General features: G+C 45.1%; 1 protein-coding gene and 1 pseudogene across 1 annotated transcript; one reads left to right on the top strand and one right to left on the bottom strand.

Annotated features, from left to right (window-relative positions):
- Nucleotides 1-1,083: 1,083 nt before the first annotated feature.
- NOLC1 (nucleolar and coiled-body phosphoprotein 1) lies at nt 1,084-10,917 on the top strand. The gene is made up of 13 exons (XM_007187280.3): nt 1,084-1,263; nt 3,442-3,497; nt 3,612-3,751; nt 3,848-3,978; nt 4,390-4,555; nt 5,787-5,917; nt 6,048-6,192; nt 6,509-6,637; nt 6,911-7,021; nt 7,114-7,758; nt 7,941-8,047; nt 8,221-8,313; nt 8,490-10,917. The coding sequence occupies exons 1-13, from the start codon at nt 1,144-1,146 to the stop codon at nt 8,646-8,648; spliced, it is 2,133 nt and encodes a 710-aa protein (XP_007187342.1). The 5' UTR covers nt 1,084-1,143; the 3' UTR covers nt 8,649-10,917.
- On the bottom strand, nt 4,951-5,709 carry LOC103005865 (ubiquitin-40S ribosomal protein S27a-like; annotated as a pseudogene).
- Nucleotides 10,918-19,332: the final 8,415 nt, after the last annotated feature.

Genomic DNA, 19,332 nt, shown 5'->3' with positions numbered 1-19,332 from the left:
GGTTCTCAGATGTTTAAAGAATGCATGCAGGTGGATAGACCTTTGGGGAAGAGGGAGATGTAGGAATTATACCAAGGACAGGGGAATGCCTGAGAACGGCAAAGGAGAGGTGTGTCCCTTGAGAAAGTGGATCCTTACCTCCCTGAGGGGCATGAATGGGAAATAGTCAAGGGGTAGTGCATAGGACTGAAGAGATTGCTGTTTGCTAATATGAACTGACATAAGATAGAACTTGGAATTAACTTGGCAGGCCTGGGCAGTGATTGGTAAATTTGAGTACTCAAGACAAAAGGAGAGGCAGTTGAGGGGTTTTCTAGTTCTTCCACAGGGAGGGTTCATAGTGTGGGCTGTGCCCCAGGTGGTAGAAGAGTTATTTTCAGGATTATAGGTTTGAAGAGATTGCTGCTGTCACTCAGGTTTGGTGCACAACCCCTTTTTCCCTTCATGGAGCTGACCTAAGGCTGTGTTATGTAAGAGAGGAAAGGGTTGTCTCATGGGCAAGTCATGATTGAGGTAGGGGCAGTTTTGAAGGTCAACGCCTCACCACGACCACAGATAACCTGAAGCGTCCTCTGTAATGGAGGTGGGAGTGCAGAGGTTGGGGTGGTACCTTGAGAAAGGGCCTCCCAGGGTGTTGGGAGGCAGTGAAGATGAAGAGTGGGAATCCACGGGCAGCGCGAATAGGGTAGGTTGGGAGATCATGTGACCAAGTTTAGAGGAATTCAAGGTCAGCTCGGGCCCGCTGGCCCACTCATTACGCTGGCATCCAGATGCCAGGGGCGCGGGTAACCGCAGCACTGAGAAAAGGTGGCTCCATCAAAAAGGCAGGGCGCGGGAAGTCCGAAGTTTTCCCGCCGCGGCTGAGGGCGTGACCCCTGACGTCAGGGTTCCGCCTTCACAAAGCGGACCGGCGGGCTCCGCCCTTACCAAGATGGCGACACTCGCGGGACCGGAAAGCGTTAGTAGGTTTCGCCTTTACCCTGTCTCCGAGGTGTGGGCGGGGCTGCTCTGCGGAGTGCGCCCGCCCCTTCCGCCGTGCCCCGCGAGGCGCTGTGCCGTGACGGGGGTCCGCCCCTACCCCTCCTCTTCCGGGTTCCTGAGTCGCGTGCGTCGGCAACGGTAGTGACGCGTATTGCCGAGAGGATGGCGGACGCCGGCTTGCGCCGCGTGGTTCCCAGCGACCTGTATCCCCTCGTGCTCGGCTTTCTGCGCGATAACCAGCTCTCGGACGTGGCCAATAAGTTCGCCAAGGCAACAGGCGCTGTGAGTCCCGGGCATGATTCATGGGCGGGGGTGGGATGACCACAGGGCTCCGGGCCCTGACATGCTTAGGTTTGCAGGTAGGGAGGTCTGTGGGGTCCGCCAGCCCAGTGTCTGCCAGGCCTTTGTGCCGAGCTTTCGACGGTGGCCGGAAAGCCTGGAGTCTCGGCGTCTCTTCCACGATGTCTCACTACGTGGCGCTGAGCTTTGTTGCTTTTTTTCTGGTGAGAGGGGCGGCGGTGGCAGCGTGGGAACCTCGTGGCCTAGGTCACGTGGCTGGCGGAGTGCGGCGAGGCGGCAGCGTCGTGCCCCACCGGAGGCAGTGGAGGCTCCTGGTTCTTTCTTTGGGCCTTATGTTGGCTGTTGCCGACCATGACTTGACCTTAACTCTCAATCGAATTTACCCGGGACTCAAAAAATAAGTAAAATTGCTTTAGAAATAATGAAGGCTGGGATTTTTGTTATTAAAGAAGAAAATGAACGAGTAGAGGCAGGGTTCTGCTGAGGCAGGATTGAGCATCATAGCTCTCTCTGCCAAGCAGGCATAGCTGTTGGCTTGAATCTTTGACTTCTGGCATCAGACAAGTCTAGGTTTGGGAACAGCCTCTGCCACTTTTGAAATGTATGATCCAGGCAGCTTGCTTAACGTCCCTGAATCTGTTTCTACTTCTATGGGGATGTCATTATCCACTTTATAGGATTTTTGTGAGTTTCAGTAACATGATATGTACATATGCAAGGTGGCAATACCGGTGCCTGGTGCTCAGGAAGCATCAGTGAGTGAAAGCTGTTATCTTAGTTATCGTACCTTAGGATGTTCTAAAAACAAGTAAAAGGAAGATGACCGGGAATGTGAAAGGTTTGGAATCTACATCTCAAGGAGAGCAGACATGACTGCATGAGAAAACACCTTGAGGGTAGAGTGGAGTGGTATGGTAGTCCTTAGTCTTTGACTAAGAAGATAAGCTTGTTCTTTGTGGTAGAATCAGGCTACGCAAGTTGAGAGTCAGATCGGCCTCAGAAAGGGCTGCCTTAAGCTGGGACAGCCTGCCATGTGATCTGATACAGCTGCTTTCATATTGGAACTGTTTTGACTGTTAGGGAGGCTGAAGAGAGTGGGCTGGATGGAATTGGGCCTTTCAGAATCAGAAATCTTTTTTATGTGACAAAAAACTAATCTCTGTGGAGGGTTTACTAAGGGCAAGATGCTATTTCCAGGTGCTAAGCCCCTTATATGCATTATTTCTTATCTTCTCAACAAGTTAATAAGATGTGTAGTGTCATCTATCTTACAGGGAAGGAAACAGTCTCAGAAAGATTAAATGATTTATTTTTCTTTTAATTTTTATTTATTTATTTATTTTTGGCTGCATTGGTTTGTTGCGGTGCATGGGCTTCTCATTATGGTGGCTTCTCTTGTGGAGCATGGGCTGTAGGTGCTCAGGCTTCAGTAGTTGTGGTACGCAGGCTCAGTAGTTGTGGCTCGAGGGCTCTAGAGCACAGGTTCAGTAGTTGTGGCACACGGGTTTAGTTGCTCTGCGGCATGTGGGATCTTCCTGGACCAGGGCTCGAACCCATGTCCCATGCATTGGCAGGTGGATTCTTAACCACTGCGCCACCAGGGAAGTCCCAGATTAAGTGATTTGCTCAGGGTCACACGTTAATAATTGGCAGAGGTGAGTTTCACATCTACTCATCTAACTTTGAGCCTGTATTTTTGTATATACTGTAATGCCTTGCCATTTTTTTGGACACCAACTTATAATCTATAATCAGTGTAATAGCTGAATGCAATTCTGTACTGAATATGTAACACAGATTTTTACTAATCTTCTCTTGGAGGATGGTTTCCAGTGATTTGGAATTATAAACCATGTTGCCGCAAACATTCTCCTGTGTAGATGTTTGTTTCATGGGTAAGGATAAATTCTTAGATAGTACACTGCTAGAGTAAAGGGAATGCATATTTTTAAAAGCTTTGATAAATAAGATTGACATGTGGGGGAGATAGATGGTGCCAGAGACTACAGGGATAGCCCAATTTTTGATACCAAAAACTGGGAAATACATAAATAGAATATTTTTCTCCTAATTTATGCAAGTAGGAGAAGTCTTACAGAGATGTAACATTTATATCAAATTAAAACTTTCTTACCCTGCTCTCTCTCTTTTCTCTTACAGACCCAGCAGGATGCCAACGCCTCTTCCCTCTTGGACATCTATAGTTTCTGGCTCAAGTAAGTCTTCTCTGTGCTAATGTGGCTGTTTTCTCCCCCCAAGTAGGCTGGACTGTGTTCTTTGGTTTGGGAAGGTCCTGATTCCCCAGGAGTTAGCCTAATCTACCTCAACAGGTCCACCAAGGCCCCAAAGCGGAAGTTACAGGCAAATGGACCAGTGACTAAGAAGGCTAAGAAGAAGACTTCATCCAGTGACAGCAGTGAGGACAGCAGCGAGGAGGAAAAAGCCCAAGGGCCTCCTGCTAAGAAAGCTGGTAAGACCCAGCAGGGAGTTGTGGTTCCAGGAAAAGGATTTGGAGCCTGTCTGTGCTAAATGGCTGATTCTTACTGGGACCTGTACTTTTGTTCAGCTGTACCTGCCAAGCGAGCCAGTCTGCTTCAGCATCCTGGAAAGGCTGCAGTCAAGGCATCAGAGAGCAGCAGCAGCAGTGAAGAATCCAGTGATGATGAGGAAGAGGACAAAAAGAAAAAGCCTGTCCAGGTTTGCAACTTTGAGAAGGAAAGGGATTGCTAAGGGATTGGAAAGAAGAAACTAAAATCTTGGCTTTTAGCTTGATGGTGTTAGGTATATAACAGGTGATTACATGGTTTTTCAGGGAGGTTGTAGAAGTAGGAGGTTTGGGAAAGATTATGTGAGGTTGAAGTTGAGCCCTGAATCTAGAGGAAATTCAACCTGTTCTGCTTCCCTGGCAGTATTGGGTTTCTCTGGGATACTGTCAGGGACTCCAAGAGTAAGAGAATATGTTTTGTGGACAGGTACAGGGAACTCTAGACAGGGAATGGCAGGGACAAGGCCTAAAAAAGGAGGCACCTAGGAAGCTTTCTACCTTAGGATGTCCTTTGGGTGCCCTGAAACTCTTGCTGATTCTCCTGGTTGTGTGTTTTCTCACAGAAGGGAGTTAAACCCCAAGCCAAGACAGTCAAAGCTCCTCCTAAGAAGGCCAAGAGCTCTGATTCTGATTCTGACTCAAGCTCAGAGGATGAGGTGCCAAAGAACCAGAAGCCAAAGACAACACCCGTGGCAGCTAAAGCTCAGGCTAAAGCCCCAGCCAAACCAGGTATTGTTTATGTTCCTAGGAGGCTGGACTGGGGACCAGGTTGCCCTGGGGACTGATGTGAAAATTCCTTAATTCAGCACAGGAGTGAAATGGCACTGGTTGTTGAACTAGAGGTATTGACTGGTGTCATTTTTTTTAAAAAGAAACATTTTCCTAGTAAGTAAAAAGTTTTATAGTTAAGGGCTAGTAACTACAGAAATAGTCTGCAGTGAGGGAAAACATGTTTTAAAGACTTCAGAGGGCATATTCAAATAATTTGCATCATATCATTTTTTGGAAGACAGGTTTATTCCTGAAATTGGGCAAGAAATTCATCCTTTGATGTAGTAAACCACAGCATTCTCCTTCATGCTTCCTCCAAAGGCAAGAGAATTGACAGACTCCTAAGTTCCGCGCTAATAGTTCCACGCTAATAGTTCCGTGCAACATTTGCCACAATAGTGTCTGTCAAAGTGGCTGGCCGTGGAAACTCCAGCACCGCATTCATCTGAAGGGCACTCCTGACGCAGACTACTGATTTTGCCATTTTCATCCACCTTACAGTATTTCAGGACAGCCAGCTTAGCCTTCTTTCTCTTATGCTTGTTCTTCTTGGGAGTGGTGTAAGACTTCTTCCTTTTCTTAGCACCATCACGAAGTCTCCACACAGATGAATGGACTCTTTTTTTCTTTTTTTTTAAATTTATTTAGTTTATTTTTGGCTGAGTTGGGTCTCCGTTGCTGCATGCGGGCTTTCTGTAGTTGCGGCGAGCGGGGGCTACTCTTCGTTGTGGTGTGCGGGCTTCTCATTGCAGTGGCTTCTCTTGTTGTGGAGCACGGGCTCTAGGTGAGCAGTCATAGTTGTGGCGCACGGGCTTAGTTGCTCTGCAGCATGTGGGATCTTCCCGGACCAGAGCTCGAACCCGTGTCCCCTGCATTGGCAGGCGGATTCTTAATTAATGCGCCACCAGGGAAGCCCGTGGACTCCTTTTGAATGTTGTAGTCAGATGAAGTATGGCCATCCTCCAGTTGCTTGCCAGCAAAGATCAGTCTTTGCTGGTTAGGAGGGATTCCTTCTTTATCCTGGATCTTGGCCTTTACATTTTCTATTGTATCTGAAGGTTCAACCTTGAGAGTGATGGTCTTCCTGTCAGGGTCTTCATGAAAATCTGCATCTTGACGGCAGCGCCACTGCAGTTGGCGGATCCGAAAGCTGTCTTTATACTCGCTTACATTATTTCTTTTTTCTTAGGTACACCAGCTCGGCCAGCAGCTAAAGTAGTCAACGGCAAAGCAGCTGGTAGTAATAGCAGCAGCAGCAGTAGCAGCAGCAGCAGTGATGATGACTCAGAGGAGGAGAAGGCAGCAGCCGTATCTAAGAAGGTATGGGCCTTAATTTCTACCAGGGAAGAAGGGACTGGGGACGGAGGTGGTTGGGGGGGTCTCCATTGCATGGCGGGATTGGTTGGGTCAGTATTTTCCTGTGGTAATTGATTTTCTCTGTGTGATGCAGACTGTACCTAAAAAGCAAGTTGTGGCCAAGGCCCCAGTGAAAGCAGCTGCCGCTCCTGCCCAAAAGAGTTCCAGCAGTGAGGACTCCTCCAGTGAGGAGGAGGAGGAGAAAGAGCAGAAGAAAAAACCCATGAAGAAAAAACCAGGTGACTGGACACGGGGAGTCAAGCTGCGCGACTGTGACCAGGGCCCAATGGCAGGAGGACCTCTGCAGTCACCACGTGGACCTTGGCATGTGTCAGCCAGCTTCTCCCAGAGAGAGGAGAAAGCCACGTTGCCTTTTATAACCTAGACTCAGAAATGGCATGCCATCATCTCTGCCGTAGTCTATTTGTTAGAAATGAGTCACTAATCCTAGCCCACCCTCAAGGGATAGGGAATTAAGCTCCATTTCTAGAAGGAAGCAGTATCAAAGAATTTGTGTACATATTTTAAAATCACCACACTGTCCCTTTTAAACAGGTCCCTATAGTTCAGTTCCCCCGCCTTCTGTTCCCCCACCCAAGAAGTCCCTGGGAATTCAGGCTCCCAAGAAAGCTGCAGAGAAGCAGCAGCCTGTGGAGAGCAGTGAGGACAGCAGCGACGAGTCTGGTGAGTTATCATCACCTGTGGTGAGTGGGTCTGGGGAGTGTATGAGGAGTAGGGAGGGAAATGCTTCTGTCCCTTCTGCTGTTTTTTTTTTTGGCTGCGCCGTGTGGCTTTTGGGATCTCAGTTCCCTCGCCAGGGATTGAACCCGGGCCACAGCACTGAAAGCCCAGAATCCTGACCACTAGGCCACCAGGGAACTCCCTGCATCCTTCTTTTCATTGCCCCTGGTTGGGTTGGGACTCTGGACCCAGCCTAACGCCATAGGTTCTTTCCAGATTCAAGTGCTGAGGAAGAAAAGAGACCCCCAGCTAAGGCAGTCATCTCCAAAGCAACTACTAAACCAGCTCCAGCAAAGAAGGCAGCAGAGAGCTCTTCAGACAGCTCAGGTAAGGCATAGGAGGCCCTCAGGGCAGTGGGAGCTCCAAGGGCTCCCCTCAGTCTGATTTGGGGAGATACTCGCTCCATTCTCTCTGTCTAGACTCCGACAGTTCTGAGGATGAAGCTCCTGCTAAGCCAGCCAGTACCACCAAGAATTCCTCAGGTAAGCCAGCTGCCACTCCCAAGCAGTCTGCGGTTAAGCCAGCTACAACTCCCAAGCAGCCTGCAGCCAGTGGCCAGAAGCCTCTGACCAGAAAGGCTGATAGCACCTCCAGTGAGGAGGAGAGCAGTTCTAGTGAGGAGGAGAAGACAAAAAAGAATGTAGCCATCCCTAAGTCCAAGGTGATGGCCAAAGCAGCTCCGTCTTTGCCTGCCAAGCAGGCCTCTCAGGGTGGTGGGGACAGCAGCTCTGATTCAGACAGCTCCAGCAGCGAGGAAGACGAGGAAGAGAAGACGCCTAAACCCCCAGCCAAAAAGAAGCCACAGAAGGCAGGGGGAACTGTAGCCCCTTCCAAACCAGCCTCTGTGAAGAAAGCAAAGGCCGAGAGCAGCAGCACTTCTTCCTCTGAGGACTCCAGTGAGGAGGAGGAAGAGGAGAAGCCCAAGGGCAAGGGCACTCCAAGACCACAAACCCCCAAGGCCAATGGCACCTCTGCACTGACTGCCCAGAATGGAAAAGCAGACAAGGACAGCAACGAGGAGGAGGAGGGCAAGAAAAAGGCAGTAGTGGCAGTTGCTAAGCCAGGTCTGTATCCAACGAACCTGCCTCCTGGGTTTGTCCCCCAAATCAGGTTGGGCTCTACTCTTGGGGTGGGATAGGGAGCCGAGGCCCATGACGGGCTTCCAGTTAGTTGGAGGCCCTCAGTGTGGGACCCTGGGAGGAGGGACAGGAAACTGGTCTCCTGAGTCTGGCTTTTTGTTTTGTAGGTTCAGGAAAGAAGTGGAAGCAGAATGAGGCTGCTAAGGAGGCAGAGACTCCTCCAGCCAAGAAGATAAAGCCCCAGACCCCCAACACATTTCCTAAAAGGAAGAAAGTAAGTTGTCTTATTTTCCTCTCAGGAGCCAGCGTTTACAGTAGAAAGAAAAATTGCAGAGCACCTTGACAGCTCTTTGCCTGGCCTGGCATACGTGCTGTGGGTGTAGCTCAGGAGGGCTTTCCTGTTACGTGACCACTCCATCCTCAATTTCCTTCTTCATTCTTCTCTAGGGAGAACGAAGGGGATCCTCCCCATTCCGAAGGATCAGGGAGGAGGAGATCAAGGTGGATGCCCGAGTGGCAGACAATTCCTTTGACGCCAAGGTGAGGAGAGAGAGGGTCTTCACCATTCTTGAGGGGGTGGAGTGAGAGAGAGGATAGCTTTTGGTTCTGGTTGGTAGGAGGTTCTCTGGGTTCGGGTTGGCTGGAGCAGGGAGAAGAAACTGACAGGGCCCTGGCATTGTCCTTCTGTGTGCTAACCACCTGTCTCTGCTTACCAGCGGGGTGCAACTGGAGACTGGGGGGAGCGAGCCAATCAAGTTCTGAAGTTCACCAAAGGCAAATCCTTCCGGCATGAGAAAACCAAGAAGAAGCGGGGCAGCTACCGGGGAGGCTCCATCTCTGTCCAAGTCAATTCTGTTAAGTTTGACAGCGAGTGACCGTGGACCATCTGTAGCACAGCAGGGGTGATGATCTGAGACCACTCACTTTCCCCAGTGGACCTGGGAACCCTCAGCTTTATCGGGGGAGGGTCTCGGTGAGGAGAGCAGTTTAGATTAGGTCTGAAGGCTTTGCGTCGTAACATCCTCTAAGGTCCTTTTCTGTGTTTGTGGTTTTGTACAGATTTGTTTTTGAGTGTTGGGTAGCAAGGACAAGGTAAGGGGAGTGTTCTTTTTTAAGAAAAATTGTTTTAGTTGTCATTCTCCCTGTTTCGTGGAAGTTCTCATACTGAGAAATTTGTATATTTTACATTAAATCATTTCTTATTGATTTTTGTTGTGGTTTTCAGAGGTGGGTTCACAGATTAAAATCAGCTATCTTCCAAGATGTAGTAAAGGTCACATGTATGAATTTTTATAATTGGATAATTCTGTCTATGGGAGTGCTTGTGTTCACATTTCATCCTTCCTACCCCTCAGGGCCCTGGTGAGGGGCGGTTAAGAATGGTTAATGTATGTATCTGTTAAGCATGAACTGTACCTCATTCGTGGGGTCTAGGACTGAAGTTTTCAGCCAGCATGGACTTACCTACTTTGGGGGATAAAATTTACTCTTTTGTTTCAGGCAAAATTCTGGTGTGGTGTGAATGCCGTGGGGTCAGTCTGAATATTTCGTTTGCTATAATTTTATTATTACATAATGTTTTCAATATATGTTTTTTAATTTGAAAGCATAAACTTTTTTATTGTTCAAAGACAATTTTTGATTGGCTTGACCCTTAAGAGTGTCGAATACTAAATTGAGGGCTACATTTTATTTTTTTACATTTTAGAGAACAAAATAGCGTTAATTTAATCTGAAAAGCACATATCACTTGGTATTTCTGTCTTGGTAGCAGTGGTGACACAAAATTAGTTTCTTAGTTTCATTAACTCCTACATGGTTGGGAATCACTGATCAAGAAAGTGAAAGAAGAAAACCTATAATTAAAAACCTTAATCCTCAGTAGGAATTAGGTTACATTATTCAGGTGAATTTATAGGTAACCTGTAAATGGAGGATGAGAAGAATCGTTACAAAGCATTTTATCTGGTAATACTTGAGTTAGAGTGGTGTTGGGAGAGCATGCTAACAGGATTATTGTGTCTTGTAGTTGGTGCACGGGAGCAACTGATGTGCCCCCTTCAGAACCTTGACTCTCAGTAACAGTGGAGGTAACAGTAAAAAACAGTGAGCAGAGATATGACTCTTAGGCCAAGCAGGCTGATCATAAAGCTGTAGGAGATGACTGTTGGCAGTGCTCAGCCAGAGTAAGATGGGGAGGAAAGTCAACGAGTTCTCCGAGTTCTCTGGGGCTGGTCTGTCCCTGTGTTGGGAAAGTGTGCCCTCGCTTTATGGATGAGGTGTAACTTAAGGTTAGCTTCCCCTTGTTTGGGTTCCACAGATAGCCTGGTTTTCTGTGTCACTGCCTCTAGGAAGAAAATGTGCTCTTCACGCTGACATACGTATTCAGTCTGCATGGTAAAAGTTCTACATCTTACTAAAAAATAATAAGCTGGCTGGTTTATAATGTATCTTGGGAGTTTTATTAATGTGAGTCCAAAGCTCTCCCACCTCCACTCGGAACAACTTGGGTGCCAGTTGGAGGGCTGGGGCCCAGACCTGTGGGTTCACTGTGGAGCCTTCTTGACTATTCCTTATCTCGTGGTACCTTGTCTCATGGTGCCTTGTCCAGGCAATAGACCAGCCTGTGCGTAGTCTAAACTGGGGATTGGCAAAATGGCCCATGGGCCAGATCCAGTCCATGGCTTGTTTTTGTGTTGCTCAGGAGCTAAGAATGCTTTTACATTTTTTAAAGGGCTTTAAAAAAAAAAAACGTGACAGACTTTATGTGACCACAAAGGATATAATGTTTACTATCTGGCCTTTTACAGTTTGCAAAACCCTGGCCTAAATCAGTGATTTCACAACACTGGCTGAAGATTAGAATTATCTGGGGATCTTTTAAAAACACTGATACCCAGGGACCCATCTGCTGATCGGTTGAATCAGATCCTGGTGCTCTCTGGTGGATTCTGGGAGTTAAGATTTTTTTTAAAGCTCCTAGGTGATTCTAAAGAGCAACCAGAGCTGAAAACCACTAATCTAAGTATTTGAAAAGAAATGAGTTGGTAATTTTTCTTTCCTCCCCTTATGCTTTCATTTTCAAATGTACCTGTTAAATCTAATAGTATAAAGTAAAAATTAAATTTCTGTTTTATCCCCGTTTTCTGGGACTTGATTCTTTTGTCTCTTTCCAGAGAGTTCCTCTGTGTGTACTACTACATGCATCCTCTCCCCTTTCTCCTCACACATATGGAGGAGCTTGCTATATGCAGTGTTTCATAACTTTGGAGCTCATTTTTAATGACCCCATTGTATGGAAGTAGCATAGATTATTTTAAGTAGTACCTTATTGGTAGCTGTTCAGGTTGTTTTAGTGTTTTGTTATTATAAATAGTGCCATAGTGGATATTTTATACGTGAGACTTTGAGTATTTGTGTGGGTATTTTTATAGGGAATAGTCTAAGAGTGATTGTTGGGTTAAAGGATGTGTACGTTTAACGTTTGTTCATCATTGCTCTGCAAAACCATTGTACCAACTTGTAGTTCCAACAACACTTTATGAAAGTACCTCTTTGCTTGCCCTCTTGCCAACACTTAACCAAGTTGATCTTTGCCACTTGGATAAATGATAATGCTCAGTTTTTTAAAATTGTGGTATAAAACAACATTAAAGTTGCCATCTTAACCACTTTTAAGTGTATAGTTCATTAGTGTTAGTACTGACATTGTTTTGCAACAGATTGCTATGATTTTGACTACTTTAGATATTTCATATGAGTGGAATTAGACTGTATTTGTCCTTTTGTGACTGGCTTATTTCCCTTAGCATAATGTCCTCAAGGTTTACTCATGTTGTAACATGTGGCAGGATTTCCTTTTTCAAGGCTGCATGATATTCCATTGTATGTATATACCACATTTAATTTACCCATTTCATTGTTTAGTTTCAGGGACCTGAATTCCTACCTATGCTGATGGGTTCTGGCAGTGTTGCTGAAATCCACACGTTAAGTGAATCACACACATGATGGCTCATGCCCATCTGCAGTGTACCTCATATGGACACAAAGCAGGAAACTTTCCAATATCCTTTTGTGGCTTTATGTTTCACAGGTTATATCCTCACTGCCGCCCAACCCTGTTAGGTGGATATTAACTAGATCATGGTATCTCAACCTTAGTATTTGGGGGCTCTGAAATACTAAGAGTGTTTGAGTGCCTACTATGTACCAGCCATAGAACTCCCTGAGAGCTCAGTGTCTAATAGGGGAAGTCAGAGATGGGAACAGTTCTGTACACCATGCTGAGTCCTGTCACCAAGGGCCAGAGTAGCACCCCCAAGGGGACAGCAACAAAAGACTGACCTTGGCCCAGGATTCTGAGGAGAGTAGCAGCTGCCAGTGTGAAGAAGGCACATACCATGCAAGGAAGAGGAAATGTTTCCACTGGGAGAAGAGAGCCTTTAGGGTGGATCAGGTAGGTGGAGGGTGTATGGTCTAAGTAGGGGCAGGATAATACTGTCTGAGGATTCAATAGTAATGGCCTTTTGTACCCAAGTGAGGAGTTAATACTTTATTTTGTTCTCCTGAGTGTGTTAGGGTATTGCTAGTCCAATGCAGTGCTCCTGGCACTAAATACAGCTGCAGGGAAAGCAAAGCCCCTACTGACAACTGAGTTCTCATCCCCTGCCTCATGCAAAGCTGGCTTAAGCTGTCTGCAATTACTGAAGAGGCCAGTAGGTGGGGCCCTTGCACACTGCAGGGAGCTGGACTCTAGTTGAAGCTTGGCATTCTTACCCCACTTATATTCAACAAATTCGGAGCACCTGCTATGAGCCTTTGGATACAGAGATGAATAAGACATAGGCCCTCATTTGAGGACCCTTGGTTCTGGAGAGTGGAGAGGAGAGTCTGTCATCTATGAGAGGTCATCTGTTACCTGAAAACCAGCAACAGGCAACATGGCTCATAGAAGAACCCAGATGTTCATGTGGAACTCCCAACTTTCCCCTCAGGTCCAACAGGGCACTGGAGCTCCCATAAGGGGGGCCAGCCACAGGTCCCACTGCTTATGGAAACTGCAGACCTGTGTCCTTCCTATGCCTGGGAGCTCAGAGGCCCTGGTGCTCTCTCCTCTGTCTCCCCTCCTCTCCCAGCAGGAATGAGGAGAACATATGCCAGGCTTCCATCTTCGAAGTGTGTTGGAGGGTAGGTAGGGTACAGAGTATTTCAATAAATTAGCCTATCAGGCACAGAAATTCATCTCTTCAGCAAATATGAGTACTTACTATATGCCAGGCACATAATTTGTAAGAGATGTTGAGGACACAATCATGAATGAACAAAAAACCGGACACAGTCCCAGCAACCAAAGTTTACCCAGTCTAATGAGGGGCAAAGATATTAATCCACACAAATAAATGTATAAATATAAACTTCAGTACAATGAGGGCAAGGTAAAAGAGCTATGAGCACATGTGACAGGGGAAAGTAGCCCACATAGTGGTGAGACTTCCTCACGGACTGGGTAGCCATGTAATTTATCATCTAAACTGGGATGCTTTTTTTTTTTTTAAAGATTTTTTTTTTTTGATGTGGACCATTTTTAAAGTCTTTATTGAGGTTGTTACAATATTGCTTCTGTTTTATGTTTTGGTTTTTTGGCCTCAAGGCATGTGGGATCTTAGCTCCCTGATCAGGTATTGAACCTGCACTCCCTGCATTGGAAGGTGAAGTCTTAACCACTGGACAGCCAGGGAAGTCCCTAAACTGGGATGTTTTTGAGAGTGAAGGGAGAGAGATTGATAATTAGGCTGAGAGGAGCAGGTGTGGATTGAGACTTTCCCAGGCAAGTCAGGACATAGGGTCACTGTGGTAATAGATGTCTTCACTGAGGAAGTGATGTTTCAGCCCAGACTTGAAGGTGAGAGTTAATTAGGTGAAGGTGTTGATGTTACTGACTTGGGTCCTTGGACTCTTTAATCAATAGAAATTGATAAGAGGCCATATGAGGTATTCAGGCAGGGCTTTATTGGGACTCACACTGTAGCATAAGGGAGGGAAAACAAGTAACAGGTTCCCTTGCTCGCTCTCCGAGGAGGGTGGGCTGGTTCCTTAAGTGGTGTGAGGCTGGGGGCGGGTGGGTGGCTTAGACTGAAGGGGTGGCTTAGGTGGTCTGCCCACCCGCTTGGTGGTGCTGGGTGCGGGGATCACGCACAGTACCCTGCTTTTGCTCCTGGCACCTCAGAAGTGGCAGTTGGTTTGTCATCTTTTAGTATCTTATTGTTCATAGTCCCTTATAGTTTCTTGGTATTCTGTTGCTTGTCTAGGTGCGAGCACTCCAGTAAAGGGTGCCAGGTCCCAGCCTATCTCAGTGGTGCAAGATGAGCAGGGCTGTGTGTTTTTTTCAGTGAGAAGGCACAGCATGTGCAAAAGCCTTTTGGTGAGAGGGAGCATGATGGAGACCCCAGAGTGAAAGAAGGCCTATGCAGCTGAAAGGCAGAGGAAGGAGGAGAGCAATATAAGATGAGGCTTGAGAGGGAGGCAGGGACCGGGGCATGTAGAGCCTTGTAAGGCGTGTTTAAGGTTTTATTCTGAAGGCAATGGGAAGCTGTTGAAGAGTGTGTGCGTGTCTTAGTCAGCTGGGGCTGCCATAGCAAAATACCATAGCCTGGGTGCCTTAAACAACAGAAATGTGTTTCTCATAGTTCTCGAGACTGGAAAGTCCAAGATCAAGATGCAGGCCTGTTTGGTTCCTGGTAAGAACTCTCTTCCTGGCTTGCAGAAGGCTTCTTGCTGTGTCCTCACATGGCAGGGAGAGACAGAGCAAGCTCTCTGGTCTCTTTTTTACAAGGACACTAATCCTATCATGGGGCTGTACCCTCATTACCTCATCTAAACCTAATTACCTCCCAAAGGCCCTGCTTACTGATACCATCACATTGGGAGTTAGGGCTTCAACATATAAATTCTGGGGGGCAGAGGAACACAAACATTCAGTCCATAACCGTGAGTGTATGTGTGGGTATCATTTTTTTTTATTAGGGAAAATTTCAAATATATAAAAGAATTACCAATACAGACAGTAATCAACTAACATTAAATATTCCATCAGTATCACTGAATGGTGTTAAAGGCTGGTGACAGATTTGCATGCTGAAAAGCCAAATGTGGCTAGCATGAGAATAGACTGAAGGGATTTGGAGCGGATATTTTGAGACCAGTTAGGCTACTACAATAGGCCAGGAGGGAGATCATTTTGGTGACCTGAATTAAAGTGGTGCCAAGATAGAGAAGATGGAGAGAGGTGGATAGATTTGAGAAATATTTAGGAAAAAAACTAGAACTTGGTTGGTGGGGTGGAGGTAGGGGAGCAGTGAGGAGGAGTAAGGCATTAAGAGTGACTCTCATACAAATAATAAATGCTGGAGAGGGTGTGGAGAAAATGGAACCCTCATACACTATTGTTGGGAATGTAAATTGGTACAGCCACTATGGAAAACAGTAGGGAGGTTCCTTAAAAAACTAAAAATAGAGTTACCATGTGATCCAGCAATCCCATTCCTGGGCATATATGCAGAGAAAATTCTAATTCAAAAACAGGACTTCCCTGGGGGCACAGTGGTTAAGACTCCGTGCTTCCATTGCAGGGGACACGGGTTCGATCCCTGATCGGGGAACTAAGATCCCACATGCCGTGTGCATGTGGCAAAAAAAAAAAAAAAGATACAATGTACCCCAATGTTCATAGCACTATTTACAATAGCCAAGACATGGAAGCAACCTAAGTGTCCATCAATAGCTGAATGGATAAAGAAGATGTGGTGTATATATACAGTGGAATACTACTCAGCCATAAAAAAGAATGAAATAATGCTATTTTCAGCAACATGGGTGGACCTAGAGATGATCATACTAAACGAAATAAGTCAGAAAGAGAAAGACAAATACCATATGATATCACTTATATGTGGAATCTAAAACACAACACGAACATATCTATGAAACAGAAACAGACTCACAGACAGAGAGAACAGACTTGTGGTTGCCAAGGGGGAGAGGGGGTAGGGGAGGAAAGGATTGGGAGCTTGGGATTAGCAGATGCAAACTAGTATATTACAGGATGGATAAACAACAAGTTTGTACTGTATAGCACAGGGAACTATATTCAATAGCCTGTGATAAACCAGAATGAAAATATATATATGTATAACTGAGTCACTTTGCTGTACAGCATAAATTAAACACAGCATTGTAAATCACCTATTCTTCAATTTTAAAAAATGTTGGAACTATAAAAGTACTGGCTAAGATGTCAAGATGCTTAAGAAGATCAAATTGGTGATTAGGTCTCTATTGCCAAGAGATTGACACTTTCCCAGCACTTGATTTGCTTCACTCAAGGATAAGAAATTGATGACCTTTTTTTTTTTTGTATTTAAAAACTATAGTCAAATGCTGTACCAGAACATAAAAAACACTCTTCCAATTATTCATTTCTCATCTCCCAAACTGAAATATTCAACCTTAGAATTTAGGATATGCTCATCAACATACTAAGGAACTCAAAGTAGTCTTTCCTTTTTTTTTTTTAATAAATTTATTTATTTATTTATTTATTTATCTTTGGCTGTGTTGGGTCTTCGTTGCTGTGTGCTGGCTTTCTCTAGTTGCGGCGAGCAGAGGCTACTCTTCATTGTGGTGCGCGGACTTCTCACAGTGGCTTCTCTTGTTGCGGAGCCCAGGCTCTAGGCGCGCAGGCTTCAGTAGTTGTGGCACATGGGCTCAGTAGTTGTGGCTCGCGGGCTCTAGAGCGCAGGCTCAGTAGTTGTGGCGCATGGGCTTAGTTGCTCCATAGCATGTGGTATCTTCCCGGACCAGGGCTCGAACCCGTGTCTCCTGCATTGGCAGGCAGATTCTTAACCACTGAGCCACCAGGGAAGTCCCAAAGTAGTCTTTCATCATTGATAAATTAGTCTATAATTTCTGAGTCTCATTTAACCAGAGAGAATCATCTGACAGCCACTCAACACTTGCTGTCTTTCCAGATGCCTTATTCTTGTGAGTTAGAATTTTTGTGATTAGGAAGAAATAAAGTGTTTAAAAAAAAACCTAACTTAAACTGGAGCTCAAATTCTGTTTTCAAGCTAGATTTCAACTTGACGAACGAGTACAAAGCACATAACTCCTCACTAACATGATGCAATTAATAATATTCTTAAATTTTAAACTGTCTTGGGAGTTCCCTGGTGGCCTATTGGTTAGAATTCTGGGTTTTCACTGCCATGGCCCAGGTTCAATCCCTGGTCCGGGAAATGAGATCCTGCAAGCCGTGCAAAGCGTCTTATTTTTACTACTATAAACTGTGACATATATTTTAAGTGAAATTAAAATGTATTAGTTAATATTTAAGAAATGCAAAAAGGTATAAAGAATAATTTATTGAAAAATTGCATACCCATCTCTCAGCCTAATAAGCAGAATGTTGCCAGCACAGTTAAATTCCCTTTCTGTATGTATGTTAAGGCTGAATGTTAAGCCAGTATTAACAGTAATAAGTACCGATTGTTAAAATATTGAAATATCTTAATACTGGTTGGGAAATAGTTGCTGGCCTGTACCCTCTGAATATCTCCTCTCATTTCCAAATCCTTGACCTCTTCCTAAGACACACGCACCACCTCCCTTGGATCTGTTCCATAATCCTACAAATAAAGGGTTAATGCCTGGCACAGAGGGGCCCTTAATATATATATATATATATATATATATATATATATATATATATATATATATATATATATATATCCCTAAGGAATATATAGTCTTGTTTTTAAACTTTATGTAAATTGTACCACACTGTATCTGTTCTCCTGTGACTTGCTTATTTCTCTGATATGTTGTAGTCCACTGTATACTTCCATTTCTTTACTAATTCACTTATTAACAGGCATTCAAGTTGTGATGCTGCTGTGAACACTCTTGTATCTATTGGTGTACCTGTGCAAGAGTTCCCTGAATTTAAACCTAGAAGGGAAAGTGCTGGTCATAGGGTAAGTGCATCTTCAATCTTCCATATGCCAATTTTCCAAAGGTATTTACTAATTTACATTCCCACCAGCAGCTCAAGAGAGTTCCCTTTGTTCCATAGTCTCCCCAACACTAGGTAAGTCACGTCAAATCAAAATTTTCTCCAGTCTTCTGGGTGTGGAATGAATGATATCTTATTGTGGTTTTAATTTGAATTTCCCTGACTACTAATGAGGTTGAACACCTTTTCATATATTTAGTGACTGTTTGGAGTTCCTTTTCTGAAGGTGTCTACTTAAGTCTTTCATCCGTTTTTCTATTGGGTTTTCTGTTTTTCTCTTATTGATTTGTGGGAATTTTTTATATATTTTGGATACAGTTCCTTTGTTGGTTTTATGCTGTATAGATATTTTCTCCAGTTCTGTGTCTTGCCTTACTTTCTTTATTGTATCTTTTTTTTTTTTTTTTTTGATGAAAGAGAGCTTACTTTTTATTTAGTCAGATATGCCAGATATCTTGCATTTGTCTCTCCATATACACTATCCACCTTTCTCCACTGGCTCTTTGCCTAGGGAGGTTGACCTCTAGGAATTGCATCATTGGACTCTCTGCTCTTTGGCTCCTGATTGGGTTTTGGCCAATGGGGTGCCCCTGCAGGAAATCATAAGAAGGTGGAGAATTAGAGTAGGTATTTATTTTTCCCAGCCCCAAACTGCCGTGTTCTCAAATCAAAAGTCACTGCTCCCCTCAAGACAGTCTCCTCGGGACTTCCCTGGCAATCCAGTGGTTAAGACTCCATGCTCCCACTGCAGGGGGCACGGGTTCAATCCCTGGTTGGGGTAAGTTCCCACGTGCCACGCAGCATGGCCAAAGGAAAAAAAAAAAGACACAGTCTCCTCTATAAACTTTCCCTTGGGGATTCTGAACCTGCTTCTTACTCTCATTGCTTTTGTCCAAGTGATGGTAACATCCTTATAGATTGTTTCAGACCATTTTATTTTATTTTAAATTTTTAATTTTATTTTTTAATAAATTTATTTATTTATTTATTTATTTTTGGCTGTGTTGGGTCTTCGTTGCTGTGCACGGGCCCCCTCAAGTTGCAGCGAGCGGAGACCACTATTCTTTGTGGTATGCAGGCCTCTCATTGCGGTGGCTTCTCCCGTTGCGGAGCACCGGCTCCAGGCGCACGGGCCTCAGCAGCTGTGGTGCACCGGTTTAGTTGCTCCACGGCATGTGGGATCCTCCTGGACCAGGGCTCGAACCCGTGTCCCCTGCACTGGCAGGCAGACTCTCAACCACTGTGCCACCAGGGAAATCCCTCTCAGACCATTTTAATTTGAGTGTGTCACCTGTTTCCTGTTGGATTTCTGACTCATATAACATATTTATTAATATTTCCTTTCAAAATTAGTACTTTTGTGTGTTAAGAAAATTTTCCTTATCCTGAGATAATAAAGATATTCTATATTATATTCTAAAGGATTTATTATTTGTTTTCCTTGTTTAGGTCTATAGTTGACCTGATATTGATTTTTCAGTCCTTCT

This window comes from Balaenoptera acutorostrata, chromosome 16 (genome assembly GCF_949987535.1).
Source record: "Balaenoptera acutorostrata chromosome 16, mBalAcu1.1, whole genome shotgun sequence".
Taxonomy (NCBI): Eukaryota; Metazoa; Chordata; class Mammalia; order Artiodactyla; family Balaenopteridae; genus Balaenoptera; species Balaenoptera acutorostrata.
The sequence above is the reverse complement of the archived record's forward strand: the minus strand, read 5'-3'. Positions and strand labels throughout refer to the sequence as shown.